Source organism: Geotrypetes seraphini, chromosome 5 (genome assembly GCF_902459505.1).
Source record: "Geotrypetes seraphini chromosome 5, aGeoSer1.1, whole genome shotgun sequence".
Lineage (NCBI taxonomy): Eukaryota > Metazoa > Chordata > Amphibia > Gymnophiona > Dermophiidae > Geotrypetes > Geotrypetes seraphini.
The window spans coordinates 220,441,957-220,456,733 of NC_047088.1; the positions used below are offsets into that span (position 1 = coordinate 220,441,957).

General features: G+C 40.4%; 1 protein-coding gene across 1 annotated transcript in view; it reads left to right on the forward strand.

Moving 5' to 3' along the window:
* Positions 1–14,276, forward strand: part of PRPF40A (pre-mRNA processing factor 40 homolog A) — a 235,613-nt gene extending 221,337 nt beyond the window's left edge. Inside the window, 1 exon segment of the mRNA XM_033944203.1 lies at positions 13,735–14,276. Within this exon segment, the coding sequence (XP_033800094.1) occupies positions 13,735–13,827 (93 nt within the window). The 3' untranslated portion in view covers positions 13,828–14,276.
* Positions 14,277–14,777: the final 501 nt, after the last annotated feature.

Genomic DNA, 14,777 nt, shown 5'->3' on the forward strand with positions numbered 1-14,777 from the left:
CTGAAAGTTAAAATTCACACCACAGCTGAACAAAAATCCTAAATGTTTTGTTATTAACAGTGATGCAAGGGAAATAAAACATTCTGGAAACAAAATTTATTTTTTTAATAAACTTAAAATAATAAAATTTTATTTTTTTTAAAGAAATATAGGCTTTAAGGCTAACTTGGGCTAATGTATTGCATACAGCTTTCAATATGGGGTTTGATTAGGCAAATTCATATTGACTTATTGTCAAGATCAATAAACTTTTACCCATTACAGAGAATAGAGCTAGGGATGTTTCTCTTACAGCTTCTCATACAAAATAAATATATATTAAAATTCTGGTGTCACTTTAGTAACAACACAAAATTCCTTCACTGCCAGATAATGTAAAGTAACACAAGGCCTTGCTAATATGCTACCCAGAACTTACGAACAGCAGATCTATAACATTTCTAATTGAGGCTGGTGGCAGTACTTATCTTTTGGGGGTAGTGGGGAAGTAGAAATAGGGACTAGTTAATGGGGACTTTGAGAAACTGGGTCTTTGCTGTCCACAGCTTACAGGTACAGGCTCACTGTTTAATTTGTCAGTTTTTTGCCAACATACCTGCCACCTCTTGGTGACATACCAGTGTGTCCCAACAAACTGGTTGAGAATTGCTGCTTTAATGCCATATCCCAGCCTTACTAGTACTACAGTACTATTTTGCAGATTGGAGATATGTTTCATATACTTGAAAAAAGGAAATAGTTAAAATCGGTGTTTATGAAGTGATAAATGCACATATTTAGAAGACACTCAAAATGGAAGACACTCAAGGGGCTGTTAACCAAAGAAAAGATCAATCACTTTTGGACTTCTAATTGATGTAATATTGTCTTTTTGGTACACTCTGATACAAAGGCATAAATGCAAGCGGTGACCAATGTTCATTTATTGCACTAATCTAAAAACATCTGTGATGAGCTTTAGAGTGCTACATTTCTTTCATCAAATCATTGCAACATCATTGCATAACTTCTGGGTTTTTTCAGCCAATGATACCATCTTACCACAATATGCGTTCCTACTCTTTCAATTCATTAGTAGTCTCAATACGATGCATCTTGTATTGTTCCCTTGGTGCAAACCATATGTTAATGAAGATTTTTGAGGTTATGGCATTATTCTGGGAATTTAATGAGACCCACATATTCCTTTTCCTTTGTGTCATTTGGAAACATCAGGTATTTTAGATTTCAGGTTTGAAGGAAGTGATTTATTATAAAAGGTGGTGAAATCTAGTTTATAGAGACAGTACTGTAGCTAGGATCTGGAGGAAGTATTTGCCTTATTAGTGGGTGTAAGCAGGACTTGTCTTAGTGCTGCCTGATTCAGGGGAAAATGTTTTGATTCAGTTCACTCTGTTGAATCGATTTTTCAATTTGATTCACTTTCAATGACACGGCTTTTTAAGCTTAAACATTTTTATTTAACCAAGGCAATATCCAGTCAAAGATTGGAACAAACACTTGCTTTATTCCTTTTCACTTTTAATCTAATCAACTTTTATCTTATTCCCTAGCTTTCACATTGTTCATCTTTTTATTCCCTTTTATTTCTTTTTATCTGCTCTCCATTACCACATTTCTACCCTCTTTACTCATTCTCCTCTCACTCATCTTCACAACTCTCCCACATTGATCCACCACTTTTAGCCTTTACCATCGTAACCCATCATTCTCTTTCTTTCTCTCTCTCCTTCCCACAATTCTGCCCTTCTACTCCCTCCTCCCAAGTCTGACATTTCTCCCTCCCTCCCCCCTTCTGCCTTTCCTGTCTCTCTCTCTCTCTCCTCCCCCTGCTTCTTTTTTGGAGCTATTCATCTCTCCCTTTCCCCATTTTGCCCTCTACCACCAAGTCCATCTCTCCTTGGCCCCCTTTCACCCATTTTGACATCTCTCCCTCTCCTGCCCTCTCTCCGTCCTTCCCCAAGGCCTTCTCTCCTGTCACCTCCATCCTCTCCCAAGTCCATCGTTCCCTGTCCCCCCTCTAGCCCCTCCCCCCTCCATTTCCCAAAACTGTCTATATTGAGTTCTGCCCTTTATTCTTTTACTGGTTGGCTCTCATTGCCGCACCCTTTCCTGGCATCTAATCCTTTCACCCATTTCCCCCAAAATGGCATATTTCTCCAATTACCCCCACACACACAAACATCTGCCTTTAATTTGTTGTAAAAGTTGCTGGGTGACAGTAACAATTCACAGCTCTACTTTGCTGCCGGTCCTGGAGACTTCTTTCTACTGTGGCCCGCCCTCTCTGACAACTTTCTGTTTCTGCTAGGATGGGCTGCAGTGGAGAGAAGACTCCGGGACTGGTGGCAAGATAGCCCTGTGACTCGTTATAGTCACCCGGCAACTTTTACAACAAATTAAAGGTTGATGCAAGGGGAGGGTGATTGGAAACATGCTGTTTGTGGGGAGAAGGGTGAAAGAATTAGATGCTGGGAAGGGGTGTGGCAGAGACCGACCAGTAAAAACAAAGAAGAATCAAAATCCCGGTACAACCTTTGCGGTGTGCCCCAAGGATCCCCACTATCCCCAACAATCTATAGGTCACCTGACTCGGCACCTGGTTAGACCAACTAAACATAACATCATACAGCTATGCAGGGGATATCAAAATCTTTCTTCCTTTCAATCAGCTGACCCCTATAACAATAAATATACTACACGAAATACTAGAAACAGTAAAACAATGGATGAAAACCCACAAACTAAAGCTAAACCCAGACACAACAAAGTTCCTACTTCTTGAAAACGACAGAGCCCCTACCATAACAAACCTTAAAATAAACTCCATCTCATACACCATACAACCCCCACCTAAAACTACTAGAGGTGACGATAGAGGTTGTACCATGCAACTGCGTGGTTGTGACAAAGTGGTTAGATCAACAGCCTTAGCACCCTGAGGTTGTGGGTTCAAATCCCTCACTGCTCCTTGTGACCCTGGGCAAGTCGCTTAATCCCCTCATTGCCCCAGATACACTAGATAGAGTTTGAGCCCACTGGGATGATAACGTACCTGAATGTAAACCACTTAGGATATAAGTGGTATATACATAAATAAATAAATAATAATATCAACAAAACATTCCATAAAGCCTTCACATTCATGATTAACCTAAGACAAATTCGAAAATTCTTCGATAACACACAATTCAGATTCCTGGTCCAAGCACTAGGCCTACCAGACTACTGCAATACCATATACCTACTCTGCCTCACCACCATGATAAAACAACTACAAACAGTGCAAAACACAGCCCTCAGACTGATCTACTCACTGAAGAAGTACGACCACATCACCGCCGCCTACCAAGACACACACTGGCTACCTGTACAAGCATGAATACTTTTTAAATTCTACTACTTGCTCTTCAAAACCCTACATGGCAATGGACCATCCTACCTGAACACTCGCCTAACTCGGAACAACTCTTCCAGACCAAGGAGAACTCTGACACCCTTCACCCACCCCCCAATCAAAGGCATTCAGCGTAAAAAAAAATACACGATGGACTACTCGCCACGCAAGCAGCTATACTAGATAGCCACATCTCCAATTTACTAATCTCAGCGCAAAACTACAAAACCTTCAGAAGGGAAATAAAAACCAAGTTATTCAAGAAATATATCAAGACAAACTCCTGATACAACCAATTACCTCACTCCATCACCAGACTATAAATGTTCCAACCAATAACTTCCCTGTAATCTTCTGGATATGACCAGAATCTCATCCTTTTGTAATCCGCCTAGAACCATAAAGTATTGGCAGAATAAAAGAAACTAATGTAATGTAAAAGAATAAAAGGCAGAACTCAATATAGGAAGACAAGGAGTCGAAAAGAAGCCAGGGAGATGTGGGCTCACCTTGCCACTGATCTGCACGCACAGACCCACTCAGGCATTCCCTCTGCCAAAATCTTTCCTTCTGATGTAACTTCCTGTTTTGCGAAACAAGAAGTTACATTAGATGGAAGGACTCCAGCAGAGAGAGAGCCTGAACGGGCCTCTGCAAAATAGATTGGCGCGAGGGGGCTGGTGCCAGTGCTAATGAATCAGTGATTCCATTTTTTTCTGAAAATGAATTGATTTGAATCGGGTACCTCTACTCTATATGCACCCAATTGCAGCAATATCTGAAGAAATTGTGTTGGTCCAGGAACTCCAGCTTCAGTGATTAGCTTCAGGAGGCATAGCTTCAGGCAGTTAGGGCTTGGGTATTCCTTTAGTAGCTATAATCTTGTGGCAGTCTTTCTTTCAACTGGAGAGTGTCGGGCATTGAGTAAGGATCTATCTTGTCCAGACTTTTATGACTTAAATATTTAACAGCTATTACAGGAGCTTATTTTATTGTTTAAGTAGGATATCACAGGAGGAAAAAATTATCTTCATAGACAGTTTGTATGGTTTGTGATTCCCAGTATGAAGGAGATACAGTGGTACCTTGGATTACGAGCATAATCCGTTCCAGGAGCATGCTCGTAATCCAAAATGCTCGTTTATCAAAGCAAGTTTCCCCATAGGAAATAATGGAAACTCGCTTTGATACGTTCCCCCCCCCCCACCCCCAATAACCGGCATCGCTCCCCCCCTCGCTCCAACCGGCACCCCTCCACCGTGCTAACCGCCCCCCTCCCCCCCCACCCACCAGTACAACTTAAATTTACCCACCTCCCCGTCTAGCACCGGCATGCAGGCACAGCTCGTGTGCCTAGAAGATCTTCCAGCTTCCGGCTTCGGTTCATAGACAAAGCGCGCCTTTGTCCCGGCGCGCTTTTGACCTGACACCTCCGGCTTCTGCCTGCCTGCCTTGAGCATGCATCTGTGCATGCTCAAGGACTTCTATTCTCCCTCTCGCCGAGAATCTCGACGAGAGGGAGAATTAGAAGTCCTTGAGCATGCACAGATGCATGCTCAAGGCAGGCAGGCAGAAGCCGGAGGTGTCAGGTCAAAAGCGCGCCAGGACAAAGGCGCACTTTGTCTATGAACCAAAGCCGGAAGATTTTCTAGGCACACAAGCTGTGCCTGCGTGCCGGTGCTGGTGCTAGACGGGGAGGTGGATAAATTTAAATTGTACTGGCGGGGGGGGGCCGGTTCGCGCGGTGGGGGGGGTGCCGGTTGGAGCAAGGGGGCCTTTGCGAGCGGGGGGGAAGCGATGCCGGTTATCGGGGGGGGGTGCTCGCAAATCGAGTCAACACTCGGTTTGCGAGTCAAAAGTTTGCTGAGTGTTTTGCTCATCTTGCAAAACATTCGCAAACAGGGTTACTTGCAAACCGAGGTTTGACTGTAGCTAGAGCACCAAATTGCATAAGTAATTGAGTTTTGAGTTTGAGCCCCCCTTTTTTTTTGGATGTGATTTTGACTCAACTAGTGGATTTTCTTTTCTATTTTTTTGATCTGAGTGATTTGTTTTTGTTCTCCATTTTTCATTAAGTATTCTAAGCTTAGTCATTCCTAGCATAGGAGGAACTGTCTGATATTTTGCTATAGTGCTACCAGCTTTCGTTTATTTTTACATGCGTGTTTTTTGTTTGGTTTTTTTTTTAAATATATATATGTGCATCATGTCGGTGCCTTAAGAGGAAAATGCATGCTAGAGGACATCATGATCCCGATTATAGAGCTTATATAGAACTTTCAACTGGTTCAATTGAGGCTACTGGCACTGCTGCTGCCATCCAGCTCATGATCAGATGAGTGTCCATTCTGGCTTCTCAACCCTTTTCCTACCACTGCTGAAGCTGTATCAGTCCAGAGCATATCTAAATTTTGTTACAGTGCTAGCCTCATCACTCCATTGTCTTACTGTTTATTTCTTGTTCCTCCTCCGTGCCACTTGTCTGAAACATCTGGCCCTCCCTTTTGATATGAGAACTGCAGTCTCTCTGTGCCAAGTAGGTTATCTAGTATTTTTGGAAACTTTATACAATATTACTTTGACTTGTAATTTAATACCATATCTGTTAAGCATTGAAATACAATTATTACAACCATGCTACAGGCAGCCATATCAGAAAAAAAAAGTCTTGGAGTTCTCTGACCTTTCTGTATAGCTAGGACAGAAGTTAGTTTGAATGGGGTGCTGCTTTGAACTAATTTTCACATCCTTAGGTTTAGGCAATGCAAGAGAAAATGTTCCATATAGAAACCTTGGTGGAGCTGAGAGTAATCTTCATTGTTCATTGAGAGAACAATGTGGATTAAAACTTAAGGACCAAATCTAGGATTGCTTAAATGATGTTCATGAACAGTTTTAACATACACCATCTGTAGTGTAAGTATACAGTTATTAGGCCCAACAAGTTCCATCTTGATTGTTCTGATTTTCAGTGTTTAGGATTTATGCAGAATTATATATTTGAAGTTGAATTATGCTTTGGAAGTGTCTCAGTTAAGGGACGGACTGCATGAAGAGGGTAATTCTATAAATGGAGTGCCTATATTTAGGCACCTGATATCTGAAGCCTATTCTGTGAAGGAAAGTAGGCATTTGCTTTTATAGATTACTACAAGGGTAGGGAACTCCGGTCCTCGAGAGCCATATTACAGTCGGGTTTTCAGGATTTCCCCAGTGAATATGCATTGAAAGCAGTGCATGCACATAGATCTCATGCATATTCATTGGGGAAATCCTGAAAACCCGACTGGAATATGACTCTCGAGGACTAGAGTTCCCTACCCCTGGATTACTAGCTTAACAGGTAAAATATCCGCATACACAGAGCAGGTATAAATGCTCGCACGTAGATTGCTGAAAAAACGCACATAAATGCTATCATTTGCACACACTGCCCATATTACACTCACTGTGGCTCTATACTGTATATACCCACCTTCAAACTATGTCATTGCATTTAAGCTCCATTTTATAGAATAGTGTATACCCAGAATATACATAATAACATAGTAGATGACAGCAGATAAAGACCTGAATGGTCCATCCAGTTTGCCTAACCTGATTTCAATCTAAAAATTTGTTGGATTTTTTTTTTTTTTCTTCTTCTTAGCTATTTCTGGGCAAGAATTCAAAGCTCTGCCTGGTACTGTTCTTAGGTTCCAACTACTGAAGTTTCCGTCAAAGCTCACTCTAGTCCATCTACACCCTCCCAGACATTGAAGCCCTCCCCAGCCCATCCTTCACCAAACATCCATATACAGACACAAACTGTGCAAGTCTGCCCAGTACTGGCCTTAGTTCTGCAATATTTTCTGATTCTAAATCCTCTGTGTTAATCCCACGCTTTTTTGAACTCCGTCACCGTTTTCATCTCCACCACTTCTCTCAGGAGCACATTTCAGGCATCCACCACTCTTAGTAAACAATAATTTCCTTACTCTTGAGTCTACCACCCCTCAACCTCAAATTATGTCCTCTGGTTTTACCATTTTCCTTTCTCTGGAAAAGATTTTGTTCTATGTTAATACCTTTCAAGTATTTAAACGTTTGAATCGTATCTCCCCTGTCCCTCCTTTCCTCTAAGGTATACATATTCAGGGCTTCCAGTCTCTTCTCATATGTCTTGACGCAAACCTCCCATCATTTTCGTCACCCTTCTCTGGACCGCTTTAAGGCCTTTTGTGTCCTTTGCCTGATACGGTCTCCAAAACAAACACAATACTTCAACTGGGGTCTCACCAACGACCTATACAAGGACATCAACACCTTCGTTGTTCTATTGGTTATGCTTCTCTTTATACAGCCTAGCATCCTTTTGGCAGCAGCCACTGCCTTGTTGCACTGTTTTTTTTGCCTTTAGATCTAGGGACACTATCACCCCAAGGTATCTCTCCCCATCCGTGCATATCAGTCTCTCACCTCCCAGCATATGCGGCTCCTTCCGATTATTAATCCCCAAATGCACTACTCTGCATTTCTTTGCATTGAATTTTAGTTGCCAGATATTAGACCATTCCTCTAACTTTTGTAGATCATTTTTCATGTTTTCCACTCCCTCCTCGGGGGTGGAAAACATGAAAAAGTATTTTGCATGGTTAATCTATTATCTATTCCAGATAAAGCTATCTCAAACTCTGTTGTACCACTCAATTCCATGATGGCTTCTATACACAACTTTCTAACATTATTTCTTATGTTTTATTGGTCTTGTTACAAAAGCTGGTCCACTGAAGCACTACACTCTACCCCGATTCCAATCCTCTTAAGGTCTCGCCCTACCAACCCAGAACCCCACAGGTCCGCCCATCGTTTCATTCATGACTGTTCTGAATGGGGCCCTTTTCAAATCCCGGTTGTTCCCCCCTCACGTAAACCAAAGAGATCTTACAGTAATAAACACCGATCGCTAAAGAAAATTTTCTACTCAGTACCTGCTGACTCCCCCACCTACAAAAGGTTTAAGGTTTCTACTTAAACATCCAATCTATCAGCTGGTTAAAGATTGGCTAGAGGAGACAAACCCTGATTTTATTCTTTTTACTGAAACATGGTTGATCTCCGATAATGACAAATATCTTCCACCTGGGTTTAAAATCATATCTCTACCCAGAACCAGGGGAAGAGGGGGAGGACTAGCCATCATAGCGAGAGATTCCAGTCCACCATCTTAGCCTCAAAATCCTCAACGGATCTCAAAATCTTTTCCTGTAAACTCCAATCAGACCAACTAAAAGATGGCTTAATTATCACGCTATTTTACATCCCTCCTAAGGAATGGTCCACCACAAAAGACAACTTCTCCAAATTTCTCCTCACAAACTCAATTAAAGATCCCTACAACCTACTGGCCAGCAATCTGAACATTCACCTAGAACAGGTAGAGCAGTGTGACCTTAAAGATTTACAATCTAATCTAATCTAAACCTTAGGTTTGTATACCGCATCATCTCTACATTCGTAAAGCTCGACACGGTTAACAAGAGTTAGGGTAGAAAGGAACTCCAGTGGAGGGAAGAGGCAAAATGAAGAGAAAATTTAGAGGACTAGAATAACCAGAGAGGGAGGAGGAGTTACATTTTTGAGAATAACCAGGTTTTCAGATGTTTACTCCTTCATCACTTCCCTAGACTTCTTCGTGCCGACCCCAGAAAAGACCCATCAAAGAGGTCATCAACTAGACCTAGTAACCTTCTCCTCCAAAGAACTAGTCTATCCCAAGATTCTCTGGGAGCAAGCCACTTGGACTAATTCCCTATGGTCGGACCACCGACTATGCAATTTCCAACTTAGCTGGCAAGCAAGATGTTCCCCATCCAATCCCAAGATGGCAAAAAGGAATAAGAAAGTGATAGCCACTAGAGGCTTGGTAAACCCAGTGGAATTCTGGTCACACTACGACATCTCTTCCAACCCAGATCCAGACTCATTTACAGTAGACTCCTGGACCAACACGAGCATGCAGATCCTAAACAAAATGGCCCCCATAAAATCAAGGAAAATGAGGAACAAAAATCTGGATGGCTGGTTTGACGCTGAATTAGGATCGGTGAAACGGGAGTTACGAAAACTTGAAAGACTATGGCTGAAATCTGGAGATAGTAAAGAGAGAGTGAATTGGAGAACAAAATTTAAAAGAGTACAAAATCAACTAAATGCTCTTAACTTTTACGCCCAAAAAATCGGTTCTCCAAACATTGACATCAAAAATCTTTTCAAACTAGTCAACAGTCTGTACGACATTCAGACTGTAACCTGTCCTACCTCAGATTCCCCATCATCGGCCAATGCCCTGGCTGAGTTTTTCAACAACAAAATCTCCAACCTGAGATCCTCCCTACCGGTCATTACTACCAACCACCTGAACTTCCCAATTGCTCAACTCAAAGATGAACCTAGGGCAGATATGTTCTGGAACAATTTTACCATCCCTACCTGGCAACAATTCTGCAAGCTTTACTCAAAATATGCTGTCTTCTACTGCAAATTAGACTGCTGCCCACCAAATGTTATGAAAGTTGCCCCGGTCACCTTCAAAGCCAAGTTACACACTTGGCTTTCTTCTCTTCTACTGTCGAGTACTTTTCCTGAGGTCCTAGGCCAGATCCTGATCACACCGATTGTACAAAATCCCAAAGAATACATCAAGCTGACATCAAATTGCAGACACATCGCGAGCATTCCCTTCTTTGTAAAGTTGATGGAAGGTCTGATCAACCAGGATTTAGTAATCTATCTGGATAAATTCAGCATACTAAATAACCAGTCAGGCTTTCGTTCCGGGTACAGCACTGAAACTGTTATTGCCTCACTGCTAGATTCCCTCCATAGCTTATTTAGCCAGGGTACAAGTGCACTAGTCCTGCAATTTGATTTGAGTAATGCCTTCGACTTAGTCGACCATGCTATTCTTATGGACTGTTTGGAGTCAATTGGTCTCTCTGGTTATGTGTTAAAATGGTTCCAGGGGTTCTTGAGTAAATGATCATACCAAGTTTACAGTGACAATACTCATTCCTTGAGCTGGGTAAACTTGTGTGGAGTCCCACAGGGCTCCCCCCTATCCCCTGTTCAACATTTACATGACCTCACTGGGGAATCTATTGCAAAGTTTAAAAATCAAATTCTACATTTATGCTAATGACATCACCATAGTCTTTCTCCTAACAAACCTAACCCCCGAGACGAAGAAACACCTGGCATCCATCCTAAAGCAAATCAAACTATGGATGGCCGAATTCAAATTGAAACTCAATTCAGAAAAAACCAAATTCTTCCTGGCAAGCCCAAACAACAAAATCAAAGATTCATCAATTTCCTTGAATGGTCAAGTCTTTCCTATTACAGATTCCATAAAAATTCTGGGAGTGACTCTGGACCGCTACCTTACCCTTGAAGCTCACACCGACTCACTGGTCAGAAAAGGCTTCTCAACATTATGGAAACTAAGAACCATCAGAAAATACTTCGATGCTATCTCATTCCGCTTACTGGTCCAATCCTCCATTCTGAGCTTACTCAACTACTGCAACATCATTTATTTTGGGGTCTTTCAAAAAAACCATTCAAAGACTCTGAATCATCCAAAACTCGGCAATCCAACTGATCTTTGGGTTAAGAAAATGGGAACACATAACTCCCTACTACCAAAAACTCCACTGGCTACCCCTTGAAGCTAGAGTACTGTTCAAATTTGCCTGTCTGTTTCAAATCCATTCTTGGTTCAGCCCCCAAGTACTTGGTTCCCCATTTTAACTTAGATTGTTCATCCAGACCCACACGCAGAGTCCATCTGTTTAACCATCCAACACTAAAGACCTGCCCTTACAAAAGATTCCTGAACAAAACACTTGCTTTCCAAGCAGATCAACTGAACGATTGGCTGAGTAATATCACACACTCCTCATCCTACCTAAATTTCAGAAAATTAGTAAGAACAAACTTGTTTAACCGATTTGTAACCTAAGACCTCTTAAGCCTTATCTCTCCAACACAAACTGAATTGTTCCCCAATTTCTCTTATACCTCCTGCATCCTGCCCACCTGTATGTTGATGACTTTACATTGTACCTATATTTGCTGATTGTCCAGCTCTTCTTTATTGTAAACTGCCTCGAACTACTACGACTTTGGCGGTATATAAGAATAAAATTATTATTATTACTCTGTTACAAATCTTGGTATCATCAGCAAAAAGGTAAACCTTTCCTTCTAACCCTTCAGCAATGTCACTCACAAACATATTGATCAGGATCAGCCCCAGCACCGAACCCTGAGGGATTCCACTATTCACCTTTCCTTCCTCTGAGGGACTTCCGTTAACCACCACCCTCTGGCATCTGTCCGTCAACCAGTTTCTAATCTAGTTCTCCACTTTGGGTTCTAACTTCAGCCCTTCAAGTTTGTTCAAGAGCTTCCTATGAGGAACCGTGTCAAAGGCTTTGCCGAAATCTAAGTAAATTACATCTAGCATATGTCCTTGATCCAACTCTCTGGTCACCCAATCAAAAAATTCAATCAGGTTAATTTGGCTATTCTGTTAATTTGTATGCATTCTTGATGCCTAAATGCTGTCGACTTTATAGAATTTACCTGGAAATGTCCAATGAATAAGTGGTATCTTTTGCTGAAACTATGTTAAGATCTTATGCAATGGTGTTGGTCTGAAGCCTAAAACTGCAGGAGAGAACTCAAACTGCTGAAAGAAGTAAAAGAGCAGGGGTTGGCAGAGCCATTGCCATTGAGTCAGATTCCCCCCCTCCCCCCCCAAAAAAAAAGCGTGTGAAAGGACTGTAGTACTCTTTCATCTACAGGTGGTCATAACATTTGTTTAAGAATACAGTAAGGAACGTGGAAAAATTTAAAAATACAATATGATGGGTGTACTCAATGGGAAGGGTATAAAGAAGCCAGCTTTTCAAGAGGAAATAAAAACTATTTGATATAAATGGTGCTCAGCTTTAGCAGAAAGGGGAATCTGTTTTTACACTACATTTATTTATTATTAAGTACAATGGATACCCTGAAACAAGGTAGTGACATTTCATGTGCAGAATTAATAATTCAAATTCCCTGTTTTAGTTCAGGTATTTATTTTTAAGGTCCAAACAAAGCTTAAAGTTTTTGATACAATCACTGACACCATCATTCCATTAAATTGGGGCACTATGTTGATTTATATTAGGGCCTAGCCCAACTTCCATTGTAAGCTTCACATTTGTACCTGTAAAACAATATAACTTGAATAACAGAAATAGACTGGGAAATGTTCTGTGTGATTATGAGAAAAGATTGTGCTTCTGTGTTGAAGTGTAAAAAAAATCTCTGAAAAAAATACCTAGGAATAAGACCAACTGAGGGAGCATTAAGGCCAGTAACTAGGAAGTATATGAAATTGGTTTTCTTCCAGTTCAAAATGTACCGTGTACACATGTAAACCTTTTGTGTTTCTCTATGGTACACTGCTTTTAGTAGATAATGTATTTACACTGTTAATCCTTTATTATTCATAAATGTCAACTGGTTGTTCAAATATTGAATGACATTCTGCTTAATGCCTTTGATCCACTCCAAGTAAAGTTGCTTGAAGAATGATCTGAAAGTTGACACATTTGTTTTTGTATATTTTTGTTTTGTCTTAATTTAATGTTGCAATTTGTTTGCTTTTTAAAATCCCTTTTCATCTGTATTTAGTTAGGCAAAGAGCAACATGTTGTACAAAGTATTTTCATGTTTTAATATATCTTCTAAGTGCCGTGTATGTCAATTAGGTACTAGGAGGAAGGCTGTGAAAGTTGTAGAGCAATGTACATGCCATTTCTGCAAAAGCTGGGCACTTCAGGACTACTTTCCCCCTAATACTAAATTTTCCATGTTAATTCCATGGGATTGTAAGTCACTGTTGCCTATGAATGAGCCCTAAGAATCTGTGAAGTGAAACTGCAAAAACTGTGCTAATGAATGACGTTAAGGAAATGCTGTAATTCTGTAAGCTTAAAAAGAAAAAAAACCTGTAACATTTTGTTTTGAAATACCTGGACCTGTGAAAAATTTCACTTGGCTATATTTCAGTGTGCGTGTTGTGCAAAGCAAAGACTAAAATAATGGATTCCACTTTATTAACTTGTATACTTTTTCACACAATGGAACGTTATGTCCTTTTATTTCCATCTTGAATACGTATTGCTGCCATAAACAGAGCACAATACACACAGGTGAGGACTAAAGATACCAGAAATAGTGGACTCTCGATCGTACAGATATCTGGACCTATAATAGTCATTGGTTACATTTCTTTGCAGGGCAATTGGGATACATCAGGCAGTGAGCTGAGTGAAGGAGAATTAGAAAGCCGAAGAAGAACCCTTTTGGAGCAACTGGATGATGATCAATAAGAACATTAATTATACCAAATGTGTTTACAATAAAATTTAATTGAAAAACTGATTATTTTTGTTATTGTTTGGAAAACAGTTTCTAATATTAAGTTCCACTGCAAGCTTGGTTGTAACCTAAAAAAAATAGCTGCTGTTGTAAACCTGGCAGCTGTTGTGAGGGCATTATATCAGCATCTGTTCTGAGATGTTAACATTAACATCAAATCCAACTGTAAATTTAATATGAATAAGTTGCCTTAAGGACCTAGTAGAGAATGTGCCACCACATTTTAAGTAGTATGCTCATCTAGAAATCAGTGCTGGCTAAAGTTCTTTAAAAAAAATTATTAATGTTCATTCCTCTTTTGTCCTTTGAGACATTATTTCTGTGATACCATGCTTTTCATTTTCTGATTGGAATATTTTTGTACACTTTTTTTATCAGATTAAAACATTGCCTTCTTGTTTGTGCTAGTATTTATTTACACTGGTCAGTTTAGTTAAAGCAAAATAATGGATTTTGGCACAGTTATGCTATACTGTGGTTCAGGAGGTCAAACACATTGGCAAAATTGCATGATTCATTAACCATTTTGAACTTCAGGAATTGTGTCTTTGATATGCAGAGCATGGGAAAACAACAAATAAGAAAATGTGAGTTATATAATTCGAGAAAGATTCTGGTCAAAGGCAATGACATTAGGACTAGAAGAAACTCTATGAAACTTTTAATAAATTAAAACAATTTTTCTGTTACGTCCCTTCTGGATTCCATAGACTACAGGCTCCTTTTACTAAGCTGCGCTAGCAGTTTTAGCGCGAGCTAGACGCTAACATCAGCATTGAGCTGGTATTAGTTTTTTGGTGCACAGTTTACACTAAAAATGATAGCGCACCTTACTAAAAGGAGCCCTAGGTGTTCAATCCCAACCAGCAGTCCGGATATTGCAGGAATTGACATCTTTTCA